At 41.8% G+C, this 21,785-nt stretch overlaps 1 protein-coding gene and 1 long non-coding RNA gene across 3 annotated transcripts in view; one reads left to right on the top strand and one right to left on the bottom strand.

The window, feature by feature from the left end:
- Nucleotides 1–21,668, bottom strand: part of BZW2 (basic leucine zipper and W2 domains 2) — a 55,179-nt gene extending 33,511 nt beyond the window's left edge. Inside the window, exons 1-2 of one of the 2 annotated variants that reach the window (XM_068674103.1) lie at nucleotides 21,458–21,668; nucleotides 1,659–1,723 (exon numbers count right to left, since the gene is read on the bottom strand). In XM_068674103.1, the coding sequence (XP_068530204.1) occupies nucleotides 1,659–1,716 (58 nt within the window). In that variant the 5' untranslated portion in view covers nucleotides 1,717–1,723; nucleotides 21,458–21,668. Of the gene's footprint in view, nucleotides 1–1,658; nucleotides 1,724–7,579; nucleotides 7,664–21,457 lie in introns of those variants that run through there. The other variant, XM_068674102.1, reaches the window with a different exon arrangement.
- LOC137852398 (uncharacterized) lies at nucleotides 8,138–11,218 on the top strand. The gene is made up of 3 exons (XR_011093802.1): nucleotides 8,138–8,277; nucleotides 9,127–9,198; nucleotides 9,510–11,218. It is a non-coding gene; the product is annotated as an uncharacterized lncRNA (long non-coding RNA).
- Nucleotides 21,669–21,785: the final 117 nt, after the last annotated feature.

Raw genomic sequence — 21,785 nt, 5'->3', positions numbered from 1 at the left:
CAGGCAGTCAACCGGTATCTACTGCCACCTAATCGCTGTAACAGAAATTTAATAGATAAGCACAGAATTATAAATACAAACTCTTCATTTACTTTAATTATTACTTGTATTATAACAGAATTCAAAGACCAAATCAGTATTAGGACCTCATTATTCTAAATACAATGCAAAATGCAAACTGAAAAGAAAGTGCTTACAAAAGAAAGAACATTCCGAGACAAATTTGGCAAATACCTACCATAACTGACTGAACTGGACCAAACAATGCATTTAATCAATCCAGCAGTATGCGTATCTTGGACTGCCATTGCTGGTTGACAGGTATTTTTCAGGCACTGCTAATTCCACCCCTCCAGCTACTATACTGTTGCTGGTTAATGCTGTTCTGATCCATACTGACAGAAAGTTAATCCCACTAATTACTGTAGCCCTGTGACATTTATTTGCAAGCACTAGAAGTTTCTTTTCCAAATTAGTTCTACCTACAAACATCATACGTGCATCACAGTAAGGACATTTTCAACTTCAGAGACTCCATTCACTTGTATGAGCTGTGACAGTCAAAATAACAGAGGATGGAATGTGTGCAAGGGAGGAAAGATGAGAGAAAGCTGGTAACAGATTTAAGCAGAACTACAAAAAACTATTTCACAATTCTCTCTCTGTGACTTTCACAGATCTTAATATGTTCACTCAGCTCTTCAGATTGTGGTAGAATCTGCAATTTTCTGAGAAAGACTACAAACTCTTTTTGTTTCTCTCATCCATACTGAGAAAATGCTCGTATTCACATTATCTGTCATAACAAGCTCAGACCAGGTGTTAGCTTCTAACGAGAAGCAGGAAAGTCAAGACGGGAAAAATGTGTTAACATGACAGATAGGAACTCCATCTGTGCACACCAAAATAATCTGCTATTGTAACAGCAAGATGTCTAGGTCGTCTTTTCAAAGACATCTTCTGAAAAAGATCATCAATTATTGTATCATCAATATTTTGAGTAGATCAATATATTACCAATATTTTTGCTCTCTGCATCAGTGCTCAGCTTTCATTTGTCTCAAACACCTAAATTGTGACAAATGAACTCTAAATATATGAACAAGCATGTCAGAATGACACTTGCTATACAGAGTATAATCTCTGCTCTTCAAGAAAGCATGTCCAATGAGATGATCTGACCATCTCATACAGAAGCAAGGTGAGAAAATTCCTTTTTAGAAGTAAAAGGTTCATTTATAGAGTTGGCACTGACTTGAGTCAAAGAAATAAAAACAAAATTCCACATAATTTTCTTTATGCAAACTTTAAATAAAAGCTCATAGTTTGCTTTCTTAATCAGAAGGGGCACCTTAAGAAATATCTGAGACAAACATTCCTTAAGTTTTCTTCCTAATATATAAATGCAGTAGAAATTCATTCAGGATGTAATTATTTAACTAAGGCTTCTTTAAGAATGACTAGCAAGTAAAAACAAACTAAGTAACAATAACGTCCTAAATATATAGCAAAAATAATAGAATCTTTATTGCTTAGTAACAAATACCATTTGCATTCTTAATATGGCTAAGAGAAAAACTTTAATATATTAAACATCAGTTATTCCATTTCTAGTAGTTTTCACAAAGAGAAAAATAAAACCATGTAGCTTAACCTACCCCTCTTCCTAGTTTTGAACCGCTGGCCTGTTAGCACCGGCTTCTGATTCTTATTCATAAAATTTCTGGAAGAAAAAAAAAAAAAGAAAAACATTTTTACTATTACATTCACAGACATTTTAACCTAAAGGCAAAACAAACATTCAACATAGCAAAATACTGGTGTGGAAAAGGGAAAGGAAACTCTTGATGTATACTCAAAGAATAATTCATATTATTTTGAAGATGAAGACCATTGCAAGCCAATAACAACTTTGATGAGATGTACTTCTCTCATACCTTAGCTGGACAGCAGGCAAAAGCAAACTACTACTCCTGTCCCCCTGCTGCCTCCATCTTCATTTGGCTTGTCATCCATAAATACAAGAAACAGACAGAAAAGCCACTTGTCCCCACACAAGGCGGGGTTCAAAGCCAAGCAGGGAAAAGAAGGAGCCTCTGCCTGTACTGCTAGTGCAGGGTTACAGCAGCACAGCCCACCCAGCCAGCACAGAGAGCACGCTGGGCTGATGGAGTCTCAGGGCTACACGTTGTCCTGCTGGAGAAATAACAACACCTTAACCATCAGTTCTCTCCCAAACATTTCTTCCAAGCTGAAGATGCATTGATGAACTTCCATTTCCTGAAACGCTATTATGTGCTTGTTGTGAACATAATAAAAGGTAACTGACTTTTCCACCCATCATTTTTGTGTACAAATAGGACCTACATGGCAAATCATATAACAAGAATGGTGCAAAATACTGGGCTTATTACTTCAGACCTTAATTGCAGATCTCATCATACTGTGTTAAAATATTTGGGAACCAGATGTGTTAACACCATTTTATCTAACAAAAAAAATAATATATATATTATATAATATAATAATATAATAATGATAATAATAATTTTATATATATATATATATATATATTATTTTTTTTTTCACCTTCAGATATAGTTGTCTCAATTGCTCAACACACAGCTTGCACAAATAGCCAGCCTGACAGCTGGATGCAAACAACCACAGGTACGTCAAATCCCTGCTGCACATTGCAAATTGTCACCGCTGTCCTGGTCCTGCTCCACCAGTGGTGTCACTGCTGGGACCTACCAGCCACCTGCTTCACCCCGAAGGCCCTAAGGTCACCCTTACGGACGGTTTGCTCATCCACAACTGAGCCTCACCATACAAGAAGCTTTGTCCTTTGGATCTGTTCTCCAAAGAAGTTTAGTTTTACATAAATTTGTACTATTTCTTCATCATGGACTCATTCAATTAAAATTTTAATATGGGAATCTCATGCTGCTGCAGGCCTGGTTTACAAGTACATACTTCTGCCAACACTTCTTCCTAGCGTGAAGAAAGAGAAACTCAAGCTCTGTGGCTAGAAAGATGCCATTAATCACACTGTATTATGTAAGCAATGGTCTCTCTACCCTGGAAGCTTGCTTAACTCTGTTAACAGCGCTCTAACTGTATAACGCGTTCCCATTCACCAGACTGTCTCATCCAGTTGCAATGTCACTAGCTGGACGCTTTAGCAGTGTTTCAAATGTGTAACTTGGCAAACCGCTGCTTTCTAGTCTAGGTCTACGATTTATTAACAGTCAGAAAATGCCAGCACGCACTGGGAAGTGCCAAGTCAAGTTCACAGTCCAGGTTGGTTTTGTTTCTTGCAAGTCATAAAGAATAAAAATCAAGAGTTACACCGAGAGGCCCGCATTCATAACCACGATTTAAAGCCACCGCTTTAGCGGACTAAGAGCGTTTCAAAACAACCGCACCACTAAATGGCCTTGTAAAAAAATGATTTCACTCATCTACAAGGAGAGTTAAAAAGGTAAACCATGATACCACAGGATCAAAAAATGCTACAGGATCCAAGCTTCTCTTCACACAGAGCTCAAGCATCTCTTTCCCCCATGTAGCTGTCTCAGCAACCAAGAAACAGGAGGTGCTTTTCAAGTCCATTAGGCAGGTGATCCAGCAGACACCCGCAATGAGCAACAGCCCAGCCTCCAGCCAGTGCCAAGCTAGGTGTGACATATTTATACACTTTACCTTTGTGGTCATCTATTATTTGTAAAAGACACTGCAAGGTATAATATCTCCAAGACTGTCTGGTTGTGTTTTTTTTTTTGTTTTTGTTTTTTTATGCTTTGCCTGTGATGCCTTATCTCTTGCTCTGGGGCCAAAATTGTTAGCTTCAATAGATTCAAACCCTGCGGGCATGGGGTCTGTAAAATATCATGCAAGCCACGCAATAGGAAGATTAGGTCTTACCTGTCTCAGTTCTTACAGAGCACAAATGTGTCTTTGGGCTAGCATCAACACTGCCTACTACTTCCTTTACGAAAAAAAAATAGAAGCTTTGGGGGCAAAGAAATGAACAAAGGCACCTGACCTCATCCTAGCACTACCAGTACATTTTTCCACTTGCTGTAAAAGTTAGAAATGCATAGGTTCAACTTCTAGCACTAGACTTCTCTCCTTTGACACAGTGTATTTTTAAACTGCTAGAAGAGTTGCATGCACCTTAAGGTTGACTACTGGATTTTAACGCTGTTTCCTGTGAATATAAATTATGCCCTTTAAGACACCTGGGAATGAGAAAAAAAAAAAGAAAAAACAGTTAAAGTAAGACTTGCAACTTGTGGCAGATTTAATGACTAGAGGTTCAGTGCAACAGAAGAGACTCTTGAACAGTTAATTACTAGGAACACAGGATCTGCCTTCTTCTATATTTAGCTTTAAATACATCGTGCTCTAATCTGCTCGAGTGAGGGCCAGGCTTTATAAGGCACTCCCTACAGCACTGGCCCAGAAGGAGCAAAGACACTGTCATCAGGAGACTACAGAAGCACGAGCCTGAGCAAAACTAACCCAGAGATTTTTAAACTGTAGAATATCCCAAGGTGGACAAGACCCACAAGGATCATCAGGTCCAACTCCTGGCTCCACACAGGACCACACAAAATCTAACCAAATACATGAGAGCATTGTCCAAATGCTTCTTGAACTCCAGCAACTCAATGCTCTGACCACTGCCCTGTGGATAACTAACCTGCAGCTACAAGATTTATTAGAAAAATCAAAAATTGTATGATTTAAAACAGTTTTCCAGATTGCACTCTTGTTAAGAGGATTCTGCAAAACAGAACTGAAGGACATCTACAGTTGTAGATATGATGCATATAATGATACAGCAGTTTTTATAATCAAACAATCCTCACAACACAACTAATAAAAATTGTAGCAATCAATAAAACCAGCATTAACTAAAAAGATTAATTAATAAAAACAGTAAAGTTCAGAGCTCTAGCAAGTTTGAATTTGCTTAAAAAGTTAGAAAAATGCAGTCTTTTATCCATGCCACAGGGAAATTCTTATGATGATTAACTCCAAAATCATTTAAAGCCTTGATAAAGCTAATGTTTCTGCCAAGCTAAAACACTGGGAACATTTGGTTGTGGAAATATATAGCTCAAACTGAAAAAATAAATACTGGAAACCTTCATCCAAACCAATTCTATTTTTCAAAGCATTATTTTACACGTTCACAAAGATGTCAGAAACATCTGAGGTTCTTCAAACATTAACATGCTTACGAAGAATTCAAAACCAGTTGCTTCACAGCAGCAAAACTGCACCGCCCCAGCTGCAGAAGGACAGAAATGCATGCCAGGCAACATCAAAAGAGAGCAACCATTTTATTAAACTCCCCTCCCAAAATTTTATGGCCTTGTGTGCCCTGGGCAGTGCAACCCGGGGAGGAAGCCTGCAGTGACAGGCTGCAACCCCTGACATGGGTCCCAGGCTGCAACCCCTGACATGGGTCCCAGCCACACGGGTCCCCGCAGTGCTGGCATTCGATTGAGGTGGTGCTGGGGAGCAGCAGGGGCACCACGAGCACAGCTCTCATGGGAACGGGTGCTGGAAGGAATCATCTCTAGCCCCTTCCTTCACTCAGACATCGCGCATAACATTAGCACTCATCATAAAGTCAAATGAAATACAATCATAGATGGTGAGAGTTTCTATGGGGAAAAAAAAAAACAAAAACATATCAAGATGAAGCTTCTCTAGAAGAGCAATATCCAAGCCATTAAGAGGTTTTATTTTTTTATTGGGTCTTTTTCATCCAGGAAAGTAATTAGGCGTTTTCACATTCTTATCACTAATGTCAGACTTAGTTTTGGGGCTTTTTTTTTTTTTTTTTTTTTTTGTCTTTCAGCAACAAGCCATGGGGGTATATTAAAAGCAAATTAGCCAACTCCAGTGGCACAGAGGAAGAGCTGCCCTTGCACTTCTGCTAGAGAGGAAATGTGTCAACATGCAATGAGCAGCTGCCTCTGCTGTCTGGGAAGGCAGCAGGCAGCTAGGTTATGCGTGAACAAAATCTGTAGGTGGAAAACTCATAAATCATCTCCAGTGCAGAGGAACAAAGCATTTTAAGGGGACGACAGGACGGAGTGGATGTAATGTAGCCATGGGTTCTTGCCAAATCCTTGTCAGGCTTCCCACTTTCCACTGCGATGTTCAGCCTGTGCTGCGATTCTCTTTTTCCGCAGGCATTTCTCTGCAAATCAGCGCAGTCAGAGGAGAGCAAACGCAAAGCACATCCGTCATGCAACCTCTGCACTTGCCACAGCGCTCACCTCACAACCGCAGCACCAGCTGCAGCAATAAAACCTCTTCTGTTACAACACTGCTTTCACACCCTTCGCAAGAAATTCACCTTGGGTGCCAGCATTTCCCGGATCTGGTCAGCATGAAAGAGAAGCCCTGTATTTACCCACGTGAGCCTGTATGTCGGTTGCCAGTATCGTGAAGAGCAGCAGAGACACTCCCTACAGCCTTCCGAAGTTCCCTTTGACACCGCTACAAAATTAAGAAAATAAAAATGTGCTGTTCGCTGTTTACCAGGGTCCCAAGTGTTGAGGGTAGGAGAGGAGCAGGTTATGAAAACACATCTCCTCTGCCTCTTCTCCCTCTTCAATTACACTTCTGGAAATCCAGCAAGGGCAAGTGCCCTCACTTAGGGCTGAGTGACAGGCATTCAGGTGGACTTGTACCGTTTCAGCACCATTTTCTTGCTCTTGCCCTCTACTCCCGAAACATAATTTATTTTTAATAAGTGACTAATAACCTGAATGTCTATAACTTCAACCAGCAGCAGAAAGAGCAACACTGGAAGCTGTAAGGTTTATCTTGCAATTTTGCCCTCAGTTATGACGTTTAGGAAACCTCTCTCCCAATGATCTCAGTCATTACTAACAGCTAGTAAAGCATTTGTAATATTTAAAATAAAACCTGTGAGGGAATTTTGGAAGGGTGAGAATATGATCTCAGTGGTAACACAAATGGATTAAGCAGTCACACAATTATGTGTAAGTTAAATATTATCAACCTCGTGCTGTTAATATTTCTGCCTGAAACAACACCATTAATTCACAAATTTATTGCTGAAAAACACATCTTCTGTTAGGGATTAATTTTGTTTATGATCTTACAGTGCACAAAGCAACTAGCTACCGACCTTTAATTTCGTACTTGGAAACGTGCCCTAGTTACGAGTGGATATCATGTTTAGTATCTTAAGATAGCGGTGTAAAAGATTTTCTGCAAGCACTGAACACCTTGTCTTTTCCAAGAGAGCTTTCCAGAAGCTCTGAAGGCACTTAATTTCCTTATTTTTTTTATATATATTTTTTTTAAGTCATGGGACAGTGTTTTTCCACACTAAAAAGCAAGTGTCCACTGCAACAAAAGCATTTGTCTTTTAATACTATGTCTAAAGGGTGAGAGAAAACAAAGGGGTGAAACAATTGGAGTTTGTTCCATTCTGCAGCAAGTACTCAACCAGCAGAAAACAAATACCAGAACAGAATGAAACTTACCACACGTTAAACAAAAAATAAAAAATTGTGCTCACGCAAGACTCTGCAGCCAAGAATTCTGTGTGATCTGTGATTAGTTATCCAGCTGACAACCAAGGAAGTGCAGACAAAAATGAGAAGACAAACTCACTAAAATTCGCACCATAAATCACATCAACTGACTGCTAAACTGGGATGCAGAGGGATATGCTTCTTGAAACATAGTCAAAAAAAAAAACCCTCACATCCACTAATTATAATGCAATCACAGACTGAATTAGACACAGAACCCAATGCACAGATTTCAGAAGAGCAGGTATTTCTTAGGTCAGTAACCAAGAATTTCTGAAGAAGCTGCTCAGCTGAAAAAGGAGGTAAAAACGAGGCAGAAACCTCCCACACCTGAAGCACTCCAGATGTACTCCACCAAGTCAAGGAACTGCAAATTGAACCACCAAGGCAACGGGCTTCTGTGCCTCATAATCAGCAACCACATGAAATATGCGTGAGTCACGGCACAGTCAAAAAGAACAGAGAAAAAAATCTTAATCATTGACAGGTGAAAATACAAGTCAAGCAAATGAAATCATACACTCGGGTTGACACACACAAAAAGCTATCTTTCGGTAACAAGGTTTCTTTCAGCAGCTGAAAGGGGTTATTAGATATAATTCTGCAAGGGTGAGGTATTAGTAGGAGCTTTTCAGCTGAGAGCTCTCTCAGACTGCTGCACTCCTAACTGGAGCACCCCAAGGTAATGGAGAGGATGTACTGCTTCATATCCAATAAATATCAATTTTAAGGTGATGGTAGTCATCAAATTAAAGCTTGCATGGATTGCCAGAAGAGAAACATCCTAGAAAAAGAAGGTGATAATACAGATTGGCAGAGATTAGGATCAGGTTAACTTAGAAAACAAGCAGAACACAACACTTCTCCAAAGTTAACAAGGGTTTTTTTTGGTGGTGGGGCTTTTTTGGTTCTTGTTTGTTTTTTATGCAAGACACCATTTTCAATGGACTATATAAGTGCTAAAAAATGATCATTTAATTCAGAGGAGCATTATATGCACTGTTTATCCTGGAAAAATACAATAGCTATCACTGTAAGAGATAATGGTACTGTAGGAACATGGTTTAATTGAACTGAAGTTCTGCAAAAACCTGATTATGATGGTACTGCCACAATTTTGCTCTACCCTTCATTAAAGTAATGCTTGGCAGAGGAAGTTGTACTAGGTGCTCTTCACAATATACAGAGAATAAATCATTTACTGGAGTTACTTTATATAGTTCCTGTGCACCAGGAACTAACAAAGCAAAAAACCCAAGTATGCAGTGGAAACCATGCTAAAAAAATTATCAGAGAAGCCTAATTCCTAGCAATGAATCAGTCAGACACAAGACAATATAAGAGCAACTCAGCAATGGAGGCAAGTACAAGAGCATATTTCTCATGTGCAGTACTCTGCTCATGTCCACCCTGTTCCTCTTTGTTAATGCACACTGACAGTAATATTTTCAGGGTCAACCCTACTCATACAATTCAACAATCACATCAATAAAATCAGAGATGTGACAGTTCTGTCTTTCTTGTCTTAAAGCTTTGTGCATCAGCAAAAGCACAGGAGACCCCTGGTATTGCCAGGACATGGCACTGCAGGATTTGAAAACCTGTAAGTAATCTTCAAAACAACAATGGCTAAGCTCAAAAAATTAAATATGAAGTATGGATTCTGCAGAAAGCACTCGCTCCCAGCTGCTAACAGTTTATTATTTCATGAACTAAATACAGTAATTGGAGGAGGGATGTATTAATAGTCAGCACCTCTTACAGGCTTGCAAGTGGTGAAGGCCTTGGCTCTAGTAAGAGACAACTGTTGCATGCAGTAAAGCTTGTTTTAACTTAAAATTCTCTGATTATTTCTTCAAAGGTTGTACAAGGAAAATGAGTTCACCACGTTAACACGTGGCTCTTTACCTTCAGGGCAATGAATGGGCTTTCAGATGCTTGAGTTCTGGTATTTCTGGCTAAAAAGCGATGGTATGAAGAGCCAGCAGCAGAAACGCACAATGTTTTGCACCATGTCAGCTATTCCAAACATACCAACTAACGCCGATTATGCTGTTAGCAGCAGTCACTTGGACAGAAAAGGAGCCTGTAACTGACTTGTATCTCCCTGCAACCCAAAAGCAGTCTCTGGGGCTGCTGCTTCTTTCTCCTAGCTGGCTGAACACGCTGACAGGATGCAGTAGTTTTGGTGAGCAAATTCCTGAAGTGGGTGATGAGAGCACTAAACATCCACACACCTTCAACATGAAAACAGACATCTGTTTTCTAGGCAGTGATTGATCCAATTTCTCTCAGTCTAAGCTGAGATAATTCTATGGCAATAAATATGAATTCCTATCAACATGTTGGCAGCTGAAAAAACACACACAACAACATGTGGCACAGAGTGCCTGCATAACTATTAGCCTTTGCAGGTCTGAAAAACAGATAGTAGAGATTGGACAAGCAAAGACGGACAGTACTTGCTATCCTTCCCAAGACTTGGCAGCCAACATATCAGAGCTCTCAGTCTTACTTCAGAAAGTAATTAAGTAATTTCTTCACCTCTGTGCAGCAACTCTAAAGCTCTTATGATACACACTCTTCTTCCCTGAATGTCTAACAGAAGGGCTATCAAGCACGAGAATGGCAGAAACTCCTGAATTGAAAATTGCTGGAAGTGTGACAAGTGCATGAAAGGAAGAGAAATGCAGAGCTCTCATCTATCCAGATTTATACACACACTTTTTTTTCCCTTTTCTTTTAAAGAAAACCTACCCAACTGCTACGGGCCATTTTCAGAGACCACACTCTGGAGCAAAGGCCCATTTGTCCTAACAAGTCAAGCTTTTGTCTGAGGTCAGGGAACTTGCCGGCGTCATGCATCCCACATAGCTCCTTAGCTCTGTACTTCAAGAAATGCTGTCTCTCCAATCTCCAAATGCACAAGGGAGGTGTTAATCATCCATGGCAGTATATTCCACCTGAGAGCACTATGACAAAAGCACTGCAAGCTGGGTGGCAGAGCAATAAGGCCAGGTAAGGAGAAGAAATAACCAAAATCACAAGACTGGAGTCAGCATGTTATATTACACTTGAGTTATAACATGTTATAACTTTAAGTTGCTTCTTTTGAGAAGATGGAAGACATTTAAATCAGTTGTCTTCAGTTGTGAAAGCAAAAAGCCGAAGCACTCCAGTGTTAAATACTTACATGCAACCGGCTGCTTTGTTCCAGTTGCTGTCTTCCTACCGCTTGCTCCCATGTGATGTCACCAGTCTCAGCACTGTGACATCTGAATTTTTACAACTGATGTCAGCCTATATTACAAGTATAGGCGAAGGGGCTACTACAAGTGAATTCCCCTACAAGTTGCAAGAAGTCATATGTTAATATAACCATGGCTGCTTTATTCAGCATAAAGAAAGCCCTGCATTACTTCAACTTTTTGTATTCTGCCATCAACATTAGTAGCATGACAAACACTGACGTGGTGAGGACTTTACACAGATATCACTGCCTGATGAGAGGTCTGGGTCCGTGGTTAGCAAGGTAGCCAGGCAAGGAAGAAATCAGTCAGCTCTTAACTGGTACAGGTTATTCAGTCAATAGCCTCTTATGGCACTTAAACAAAACATCAAATTTATTACTAATTGGTATTGAACAGGACCAAGTATTTTGAAGTCAGTAAATCGACTACCACAACTGTCCTTACGGAGCACTACGAAGCAATGGCTGCTGCACATTATGAATTGTGAGAGCACGCAGGCAGCTCAGGGCTCTGGCCACAGAGCAGCTGCCCACACCGTGCCCAAAATGTTGAGAAGAAGCAAGTCAATGAATCCAGCCGTATCACATCCTATGCTACTCAGCCTGGCATCACACAAACGCCATGCTAAAATTCTCCTAAACCAAGCTGCAAACTGTGCAGCTAAGGTGGAAGAGGCAGCTCCTGGCTGCTCCCACCAGCAGCCAGCCGCGCACTTTCACTCCCGTGCTGGCATGCTGCTGGATGGCCCCGCCTCACCTGGGCACCGTGTCTTAGCCATCAGCATGAAACGCACCCTGTGCTTACACTGAAGAGCCAAAAACACCCCTCCAGCTGAGGCACCTCCTTCATCCCAATGCAGACTGGAGCACAAACCCAACACCCGCCCCACTCTAACATATTATGCAGAAAATCCCAAATGAGGGCAGCGACGGTTACACTACAGCTGCTTCTGCATTTGACCAAACTCTAAAAATAACCAACAACAGACTTCTAAGTCTGACCTCGCAATCCTTGGCTCCCTTCACAAACAATGGAGAAAAGCAAACATTTCCAGAAAACTACATTTCCAGAAAACTGTTTGTCTGAAGTACTCTACTTGCCCAACTTTGGGTAGGATGTAAGGGAGTCTCCTGCAAACAGCTTCAGCTCTACATTTTTAATCAAAGTGACTCCGTCCTAAATTTCCAACTTCATACATCGGTTTCTACAGTGCTGCAAAATCAATTCATACCTGTGCACTTATAATCTGTGTAAAGTCTATAGCTCAGCGACAGCTAAATATATCTCAGAGTTTAATTATACAGTCAAAATTAACAATGCACAATCACTAATGGTGTATTACTCAATTCTATAGTTAAATCAGTAGACTTAATTGCTTATATTTCTTAAATGATTCATAAATTTCCATTGTTTAAGGTTAACAATCCAGTTTACCTCAAGCACACTTGGCAAGAAGCCACCCACACCCAACTCACCTTCTGAAGCCACGAGTCAGTGCAGGAATTACCAATTTCTAACCCAGAATCACCAGAATAGGTTTAACAGCTTCTAAAATGGGCATTGAAACACCCCTGTGCTGGCCAGCCTCGCTTCCTTCAGCAGCAAGAGTGTGCGTCCGGTTTGCAGTCATTTGGCCTGCTTCATTGTCAGCTCAGCACAATGGTATTTGACACGATTAATAGGGAAACCTATTTTACTGTTTACAGCATCATTGTTCATGCAGCAGAAAGACCAACATCAGCAACGTCCTTCTGCAGGTAACGTAATTACGGCCCCACCAGATGCATGTCTGGAGGTGTACACACAGAAATGGACACAGAACTGAGTACGAGCGTCAATAAAAGCTACGTTAGATTTCTACAACTCCTTTCTTACAGGAATGAAAGATATTAAGAATTTATAAGATTTATTAATGAGACAGCTAAAGGATTATTTTTTTTCTCCTGAATTAAGGAAACACAATGGAAGGCTTGATTAGTTCCCCTGAGGACTTCAAAAGCCACACCAGTTAACCCAGGGCTCCTGAATGTGGATTTCTCATACATCTAGAAAAGATTTCTATGCAATACATTAACTTTGAGTGAAAAAAGGGCATATACCCCTCCGTGCTACACCTCATAGTTTCTGAAAGAAGCAGCAGCTTGTCAAAAGCCAAAAAAACCTGCTAACAGATCTCTTACCTATTATACAATGATGGGGGAGAGATGGAGAAAATACTTCTAATGTAAAAAAAAAAAAGTGAACTCATGCTAAAATCCCCAAATGTAGATCTATTTAGACATGGAGACAGTCAAATTCTCAAAGTCAATGAGCTGACTGTTAAAGCTCATGCAGTCCAATGCATTTGCATCCCACCTTGAATACTGCCCTGCCCAGCTTGATACGCTGCGTGGAGCTGAGAAACTGAAAAACCTGGCATGTGTCCTTTGCTAATGGGAGATAAAATGCAAAGGTGGCTGAAGTGCCAATCTAAATTTCTTTTTCTTATTGTAAAATAAAAGAAGGCAGATATTCAACATGAGACTCAATCAGGGGCTTTGTGATAGTTGGCATTTTTCCTCTATTCTTGGCAACGTTGCAAGGCCATTCCTCTTTTGCAAATATTGAGGGAAAAAACAGAGTCAGTATTTCAGACTGTGGATATGTTGATATGAAGCTTTTTTAACCAATTGTTGAGAACGCTAATTAAGGTAGAACACTAATTAAGGTAATTCAGTAATCTAATAACCTAGTTATTAACAGGATCTGAGAAATTTATACTGGGATGACAAAAAAATAAGGTAAGGTTAAAAAGAGTAAGTGGGGAACATCTTGGTCTACAGCAGGAAGATGATGCCTGTTCCCCCAGAACCATCTTCTTCTCCCTCAGCTGCACAAGACTTGCCTTGCCTCCTCACACCATAATGCCGATTTTGTACCACTGAGAGGTCCCAGGTCAGACTGGAAAAGGTATTTTGACCAAAGGAGAACTTCTCAACAACTGTTTACATTCACAACATAAAACAAAAGGGAAAGGGGAGAAGAATCAGGCCTTCCTGCTGCCAGGAGACAAAAGCAGCTGAAGGAGGGCATTCAACCACTGAACGGATCCCTAGCACCATGCAAGCTGTCCATGAAATGCTTCAGCTTGAAAGACTTGGTTTCAGGGAGCTGTGGACCACTGGTTCCTACTGGCATTCCCCCAGAAATAAATAATAAAAAAAAAAAAGGTTATGAATCTCAATTACACATGCCACAGTGATCACAGAGGAGTTGTAAGGGACTGCTGTAGAGATCAGAGCTCAAGGACCAAACCACCTCATCACACCAGAGACGTGACTGTGCTGTGCACCTTGGCAATTTAGCAGCCTGCTCTGTAAGGACAGACCTTGGAGGCACATGGCAAAGCAAATAAACTGACACACCAAGGGCAGCACATGTTAGGAAGAGAGCACCCTGACTTCCCAGTACACACCAATAGTTCTGTTAACACTGTAACAAAGTTAAAACAAAAATTGAAAATATAAAGACCTCACCTCATTCCCTTTGGAGCAGTGAATTATGAGCATGCTTTCCCTAATTCATGGAAAAGTCTTTCATTACAGTTGTGCAGAACAAGGTGGCCAAGCTCAAAACCCAAGAAGACCCCATCCTCATATCTGAGTACAGGAGAAGCAAGTGTTTCCCTGGCCTGGGAAGGCACAGGCTCTTACAGGCAGAGACAAGGATTCAGGAGGCCCTGGGGACATGTTGACTGGGGTCTCCTTTTGCCACAAAACAGAGGGGAAAAAACACAAAATCATCTTGGACAGAAGATGGGACTCAACAGCACAACACTGACCTTCCACAGAGCTCACTGGCTTGGGGTCCATAGGTCCCAGTCACACAATGCCATGCACTGAGATAAGACGGTCAAAGCAGGCAGGGAAGAGACCACCAGCACGAGTTTCAGCAGCAATCTCACAGGCACAGAGACGATGACAAAATCAGCAGCAAGGCGCTAGCCAAACCCATCACATCAACCTCGGCTAGCACAGAGAAAGGTGCAGACTGGGAAGCATCTCACCATCTCCTCTTGGGTTGACTTCTTGTGTATTTAAAGAGCATACTTTGGTTTTTTTCTAATTTTCAGTGCAAATAAATGCCTACCCTTCTATCTACTAAGGCTCAATAACACGTTGCTAAGATTTCACATCCTGTGCCTTATCAAAAGAAAAATGATTAATGTATAACTTCAATAGACTGAATGAATTTTCCCTCTTCAAATTATTTCTAGTGAAGCAAGGGATTTTATTCATGGAAACGAAACCTGAAATTAAAGGACTGCTTAAGCCTGTAAATTACAAACTGTTGAGCTGCTTAGACTTCTTTTTCTGCATAAAAAGAAAACATATATTTAAAAAACATGTTAAACAGTGGTCAGCACAATGAGGTGCAACCCCAAAGTTGTATTTAATTGTTCCATCTGGAATGGCAGAAGGGTGTAACTCACTAGGAATGAAGACATCACAGGAGATGTTTCCTTCCCATCTCCCTGACTGACCTTTCCGTCCCAGACTGTGTCTAGCATTTTTCCTTGCATGACCTGTCTGTTCTCCACTCTAATTCTCACCAGAGATAATCCATCCTTACTGAAGCTGAAAGCAGTAATCTTGGTCCACTGCTATGAGCCCGGAGTAACTACAAACAGTCTCTATACAGAAGGTCTGCATCTGACACTACAAATAATTCAGCATGGAGCAAATGCTTTCACAGGACTCCAAAAAACGTGTATGTATGATATATTCAATAAATTTCAAAAATTCTACAGAAAAAAAAAAATCAATGCAAATACCACTCCTAAACCATGTTTCTGGTCTAAAAGCTCTATGAAGCACAGAAATAAACAGCATTTTACAGAGTCTCTGTCAGGGTAGGAATTGCTACTAATTCACTTCTTGGAAATATTTTCCTGCTTTCTAGGAATTTACAAAACGCAATGTGCAACTCAAAAAAAGATTATTTATTTTATATGGAGGAAGCACTTTACTATATTGAGACATACCTGGTGACAAAAGCATTTCTAAAGACACAGCGGGAACAAGACAAAACAACAGAAAATAAAGCTGCTACCACATTTACCAGCCTTTACCCAGGTTTCAGCCTCTGTACTTACTCACAACCAGCTCACCTCTTAACAGCTTTCTCCCTTTGCCTCAGCAGTGTGCACCAGGATGCCCTAGTGTCTCAATCTGATGGACGTGAGCTGCCCCTTGCATCCATCCAACCCCATGGCACAAACTGGGAGCTGATTCAGAAGGTTCCTTTGCCAGCGATGCCTCACAAATACATGACTGCCCTTGGTTGTGTTTGCACTACACAACCACACTTACAGATGACCAGAGCTGTTAAACCAAAGTCAACGAATACTCTTTTCTTGAAACTCAACTTCACTATGCTCTCAGCTTTATGGCACGTAGGAAGCTCAAGCTGCATACGCTACATACAAGCACCACACCACCACAATTCTTCTCTGGTCAATGGACTCTTTTTTTACTTTGGACTAGCTTTTATTTTGACTTTTGCACTCTTTACAAGATCTCCAGTTAGATCTAAGCATAGCACAGCAAGTTCAAAAGGGTTTTCAGGCACTGCACTCCACACACTGGTCTCTCCAGGGAGAAGCAATAGATTTTTCCATTTGTCAATTTCCCTCTCGCACACCAGCTTTACTGCTGAATGTCCTCAAGTTTTTCAGTTACCTTTGAACAGATCACTGAGATTTTAAATTAACAAGAAAGCAGAACAACAGCTGAGGAGAATTCATATTTAATAATAGTGGATCACATGGCAAAAGAAACAGTACCTGTAATCAAATCCACAGTTTAAAAGAGAACCACAGCAGTTCAGAGGTGAAATTTATCACAGATTTTGCACCAGAAGGGACTTATTTTACTCGTAGGCTCGAGCAGTGAGACAGGCATGGACAACAGCCTACTGTCAGATGTGCAACTCAAACATGAGAATTCTTCAATTTGAACAGGAGGAATTAAGACAGAAAATACGCTGAGAAGTGGGGAGAAAAGAAAAATCTACCAAAGCAATCTGAATAGTACATATCTGTTCAATGCATAATTTTACTCATCTTTCCTAAACAGTCAGCTTAGATCTGCAAACACATACATGTATCTGTAGGTGACTGTATTATGTAAGCAGAGCTTGAAGAATCTTATCTTATGCTAAAATTTTACTCCCAGATTAGATCTAATCAGATATATTTAACCCAACTACCTCCACAGTTCATTAGATAAAACCTTTGATACTCACAGACAGAAAATAACTCGGGACTCTCCAGCCTGCATCACACACAGGTGCCAGGGACTTCCCCCAGCGTGGTGCTCACATCTACAAAATGGTGGAGTGGGACCTATATCGAAACGTACCCAGTGCCCTTCTGCACAAAGGGGTATTTCTGTGTTGTGCAATCTTACATCTCTGGAATTTTTAATTTATTTTACCAGCACGTATCTGAATGGGCATAGCAAACCAATTCCTACAGAAGCTGTGGTAATCCAGAATTAGTTTAGGAGACACCAGTTGCAAAGCTTAAGTGGGCAAGAACTTAGTCTTACAAAGGTGCTTAGCTGACTGTCTGACACATATTACTCTGCAGCCACTAACCACATCTGTCCTTGTCAGCCAAAAGCTGCTTGTATGCATTTGTTTTATTACAGCTGGACTAAAATGAAAGTATCTACCTACCTGGAATTCATATACATGAAAGCCAAGTTTTAAATAATTTGTTTCTCTTAATCAAAGAGAATAATAATAGCTAAAAGTCTCCTAATAAAAACAAAAGCAAAAAAAAAAAATACCTACTGTCTGAGCAAGTTGTTTATATCAGGATCATCCAGAAGAAACAATTAAGAGAATACAAAATTGAGTCATTTGTTTGCCATATTACAAGTCTACTGCTGATCATATGAATGGAGCAGGGAGTAAACATGTCTGAAAGTAATGATGATTATTTTTTAAAAGAAACTTTTAGCCAGGTACTACAAATGCACATTTATCTAAAATATTCACATTATCTTCATCATCAAAATACCCGAGCACCTCAGAAGTTTTTCTTTATGCTCTGCCTTACTATCTGGGGAAGATCACACAGGTAGCCCTTGCACAATTTGGAGTTAAAAGATATACACAGAAATAAAAGCATATACTCAGAAATGCACTTCACAGACAATACGAGATGGTAGCAGATAGAAATCTCTCTCTTTGTCTCAGGTGAACACCCTGGCTATAGGAAAACCCTGTCATTCAAAGATGTATCTATTGTGTTTGAGCACGTATCATTCACTCCTGCAGGTAGATATTTTCAGTTTGTTTTTTTTTTTTTTTTTTTGTAGATATTTTAATAATCTACTTTTGGTTCAAAATAAGACTTAGCAATGTTGATAGATCAGACCACAGATTCAGCAGCTATCTTGAGATGCAAATACAGAAGAAATCTAGAAAGAAAAAAGTGTTTACAATAAAGCAAAAATACTTAAGTCAGAGTTATACAATGCCAATCAACAGGGAGGGGAAAAAAAAAAAAGTAACCTACCCACAGGCTATTTAAGAGGGAAAAACCATTGGCTGTTTCTAGCAATTAAAAAACAAAACAAAACAAGACTACCTTGAACTTGCATGAACTTGAATTGATCTAAATGAATAATCCTGTTAGACACTCCTTGCTTTGGCCACGATGTAACTATCAGGATTGGAGTCAGTAGGTCCAGAACCCAGCAAAGGTGTCTCAAAACTTGGCTCTAACTGAAGGAAATTCTCCATAGCACAGGGCAGAAGGCAGAACCATTAAAAAAAAAAAATCACTTGAGAACCATACAAAATGGCTTTTACACAGGAATGACTAAATAGACTTAAAATGTCAGTGTGGCAGAAAGACAATGGTGGGGGATGATACAGGTCTATCAAGCTTTGAGTGCCTGTCAGAGGTGAATAGGGAACAGTTTTTCATAGATTCTCAAAAGAGGAACTAGGGAGGGGAATTAAAAAAAAAAAAAAAAGAGAGAGAAAGAGCAAAAGAAGCCATTAAGTAGCAGGTTCAATAACAAATAAACAGAAGGAGATCATTTTTCATGCAGCTGTGAAAGTTATAACCGCAGGATGCTGCAGATGCAAAGTTTACCTAAATTCCAAAAAAAGAGCCCACAACAACACTGCAGACTACCAAGTTCTAAGGTTAACACCAAGATACCATCCTGTGTTCAGGAAGTGCCTAGCTGTGAGACAGTGGGATGGAAGCTAGGAGAGTATGTCATGGAAATACTCTGTTGGCTTGTTTTTTTATTTTTCCTTAGGTAAAAATGTAGCGGGTCTGACCATGTTTCTGATCATCTGGCACAGAAAGAGGCTATCGGATCTTTGAGCTGTGACACCATCAGCAGAGTACAATCACCACATTTCAAGTGAGCCACCAAGACAAGAGATAGTCACTTGACAGGAAGGGAGAAAGTGGCTTGAAACCAGTGAAACCAGTTCAGCATCTCTTTTTCCTCTCTTTTATATCCGAAGACAGAGTTTCACTGTGCACTGTCCAAGGAATAGGGTAGAAGAGACTGTCCTACATTTATTCCCCAAAAAACTTACTGCACATCGAAAGCAAACATTAATATATTTTCTTTTATATTCTTTTTTTTCCTCTGTTTTTTTCTTGCATCAATCTTGCTCGACAGCTGTAGAAAAAAATCAGGTGTTTAGAATCACCTATGCATTCATTACAACAGCTATTGTACTTTCCCATGAGCACAACTGCAGCAAACTGGAGGGAGAAAACAAGTCACCATTTGTGCCTGCTTCAGAAATCAAAAGCACCACATATACACATAATCTGACGAGGAAATATGGGAAATTCCCATATGCAATACTTACCACCTGAAACTTAAACATTTCCTTCTCCCTCTGTAATGCCCAACACTTAAGTTATTAATCACTACACAATAACCACAACTTAAACGTATGTAAAAAACTGACATGGTTAAAGGAAAATGCATTAAGAGGTAAGACACCAAGAGTTCAGAAACCTACACTTCCAGGTTCCAGTTCCCTGCCCTGACACAGACTTCCTACACCACCGTGGAAGAGTCACTTGATGTCCCCATGCTTCAAGTTCTATACATAAAATGGAGGCAACAGCACTTCGTTACCTCATCAGGATACAGGAAGGATAAACAGAAGATTGCGAAATGTCCGCTCACTACTGCACTGAAGGTCACGCAGAAGCCTTTGATAGGTAAGAGCAAGAAACGCTTTAAAGCACTATTTTAAAAGTATTTTATTTCTCTTTTAGATGGAGCACTCCTGTAGCCTTAGTCGCTACACAAGCTCCAGTGAGGCTGCCAAGGAAAAAATTCATTTGCCCATTTACTCAGTGAACAAGGGTGCGATGACAGTACTGACACTGCCACATTAAAAAAAAAAAACGCAACGTGCATATTTTTGTACATTGAATGTCTGACAGGATATTTTAGAATATGAAAGGAACCTGGTAGGCTCTTGTTATTTAACAGTGTCACAGAGATTATCAACATACTATAACATCACAAAATTTGTTCGCAGCGGGTACAATTCACCCCCTGCAGTGAACTGACAAAAGACTATTTAAACCCTAAATTCAGCCTTCGTGGCTGAGCGAGTGACAGCCTTCTGCTAGCACGAACAGGCATATCTTTCACGGCGAGCGTATAAAAAGCACTTCTGTCCTCGGAGTGTTTCCTTCGGGGTGATTTTGGCCCCCCACATAAAGAAGTTGAGGGAATCGGCTGTAATCTAGAGCCCCAACGCAAGGACGCAGCGGCCTCACTTATTTGCACTTGTTGATTGAAATAAAATCGGATGATAGCAACGTCCCTGTATTCCCACGACTTTTAAAACCGGGAAAGCACACGGAACTCGACCATTTTGTTAAAATAAAGTCGTACTACGTTTTGGCTGCGTACCCAGGGGGTTGTAAAGCCAGGCTCGCGTTCACAAAGCGCGTTGGCCTGCGGCCCGGCAGCGCCCCGCCGGGCACCCCCGCTCCTCCCAGGGCCTCAGGCACGTGGGGAGCACCGCCGGGGAGCCGCGGTGGCGAGACCCCAGCCAGCAGCAGCCGTGGGGCGACCTACAAGTGGTGCCAGCCGCCTGGCGAGGCCGTGCCTCCAGCCGTCGGTTACAGGCACACGAGGCGCCCGAACAGCCCCAGGGAGCAGAACGGGGCAGCTGCGGGGCGACCCCCGCCCAGCACCGGCTTTGGGGCGCTGCTCCCCGCCCCGGCACGCACCGCCACAGGTCCCCGAGGACCAACCCGCGCCGAGCCCCCGGGCCCGGCCGCGGATCGGAAAGTTGGACGCGCCCCACGGCTCGCTCTGCGCCGCGGGTTTAATTTTAGAAAGGTGCCAGCAGCGGGCTCCCCCCCACACGCACTCCCCCCCGGCACGCGGTGCCGTGCCCTACCGCGTCTTCACCCGGCTGCTTTAACCCTACCCGCGATAAAAAATATAAGAGAAATAAACCCCAAGCCCCCACGAGGCAGCGGCGGAGGCCGGGGAGAGGCCCGCTGCCCCGCCATGGCCGCCGCCCGCTGCCCCGCGCCTCCCGGCCCCGCACCTGTCGGGTGGTTGCGCGCTGCGGCAGGGCAGGGCAGGGCGGGCGGGCAGGCGGCCGGCGCGGCGGCAGCAGGGGCAGCAGCGGCAGCAGGGGCAGCGGTGACAGCAGGGACAGCAGCGGTGCTGGCGGTGCTGGCGGCGGCGGCAGACAATGGAGGCGCGCAGGCCGGGCACATTGACACACGGGCGGCTCGGCACCGCCCCTCCGCCCGCCCGCGTCACTGCGGAGAGCGGGGGAGAGGGGAGAGAGAAGCGAGGGAAGGAGGGGAAAAAAGGCTGAAAGGCAGCGCAGCCCGCGCCGATGCGCTTCCTGGGGTGTGATACAAGAG

Source organism: Anas acuta, chromosome 2, assembly GCF_963932015.1.
Source record: "Anas acuta chromosome 2, bAnaAcu1.1, whole genome shotgun sequence".
Classification (NCBI taxonomy): Eukaryota; Metazoa; Chordata; class Aves; order Anseriformes; family Anatidae; genus Anas; species Anas acuta.
Note: the sequence above shows the minus strand (reverse complement) of the source record. Positions and strands in the feature narration are given on the sequence as shown.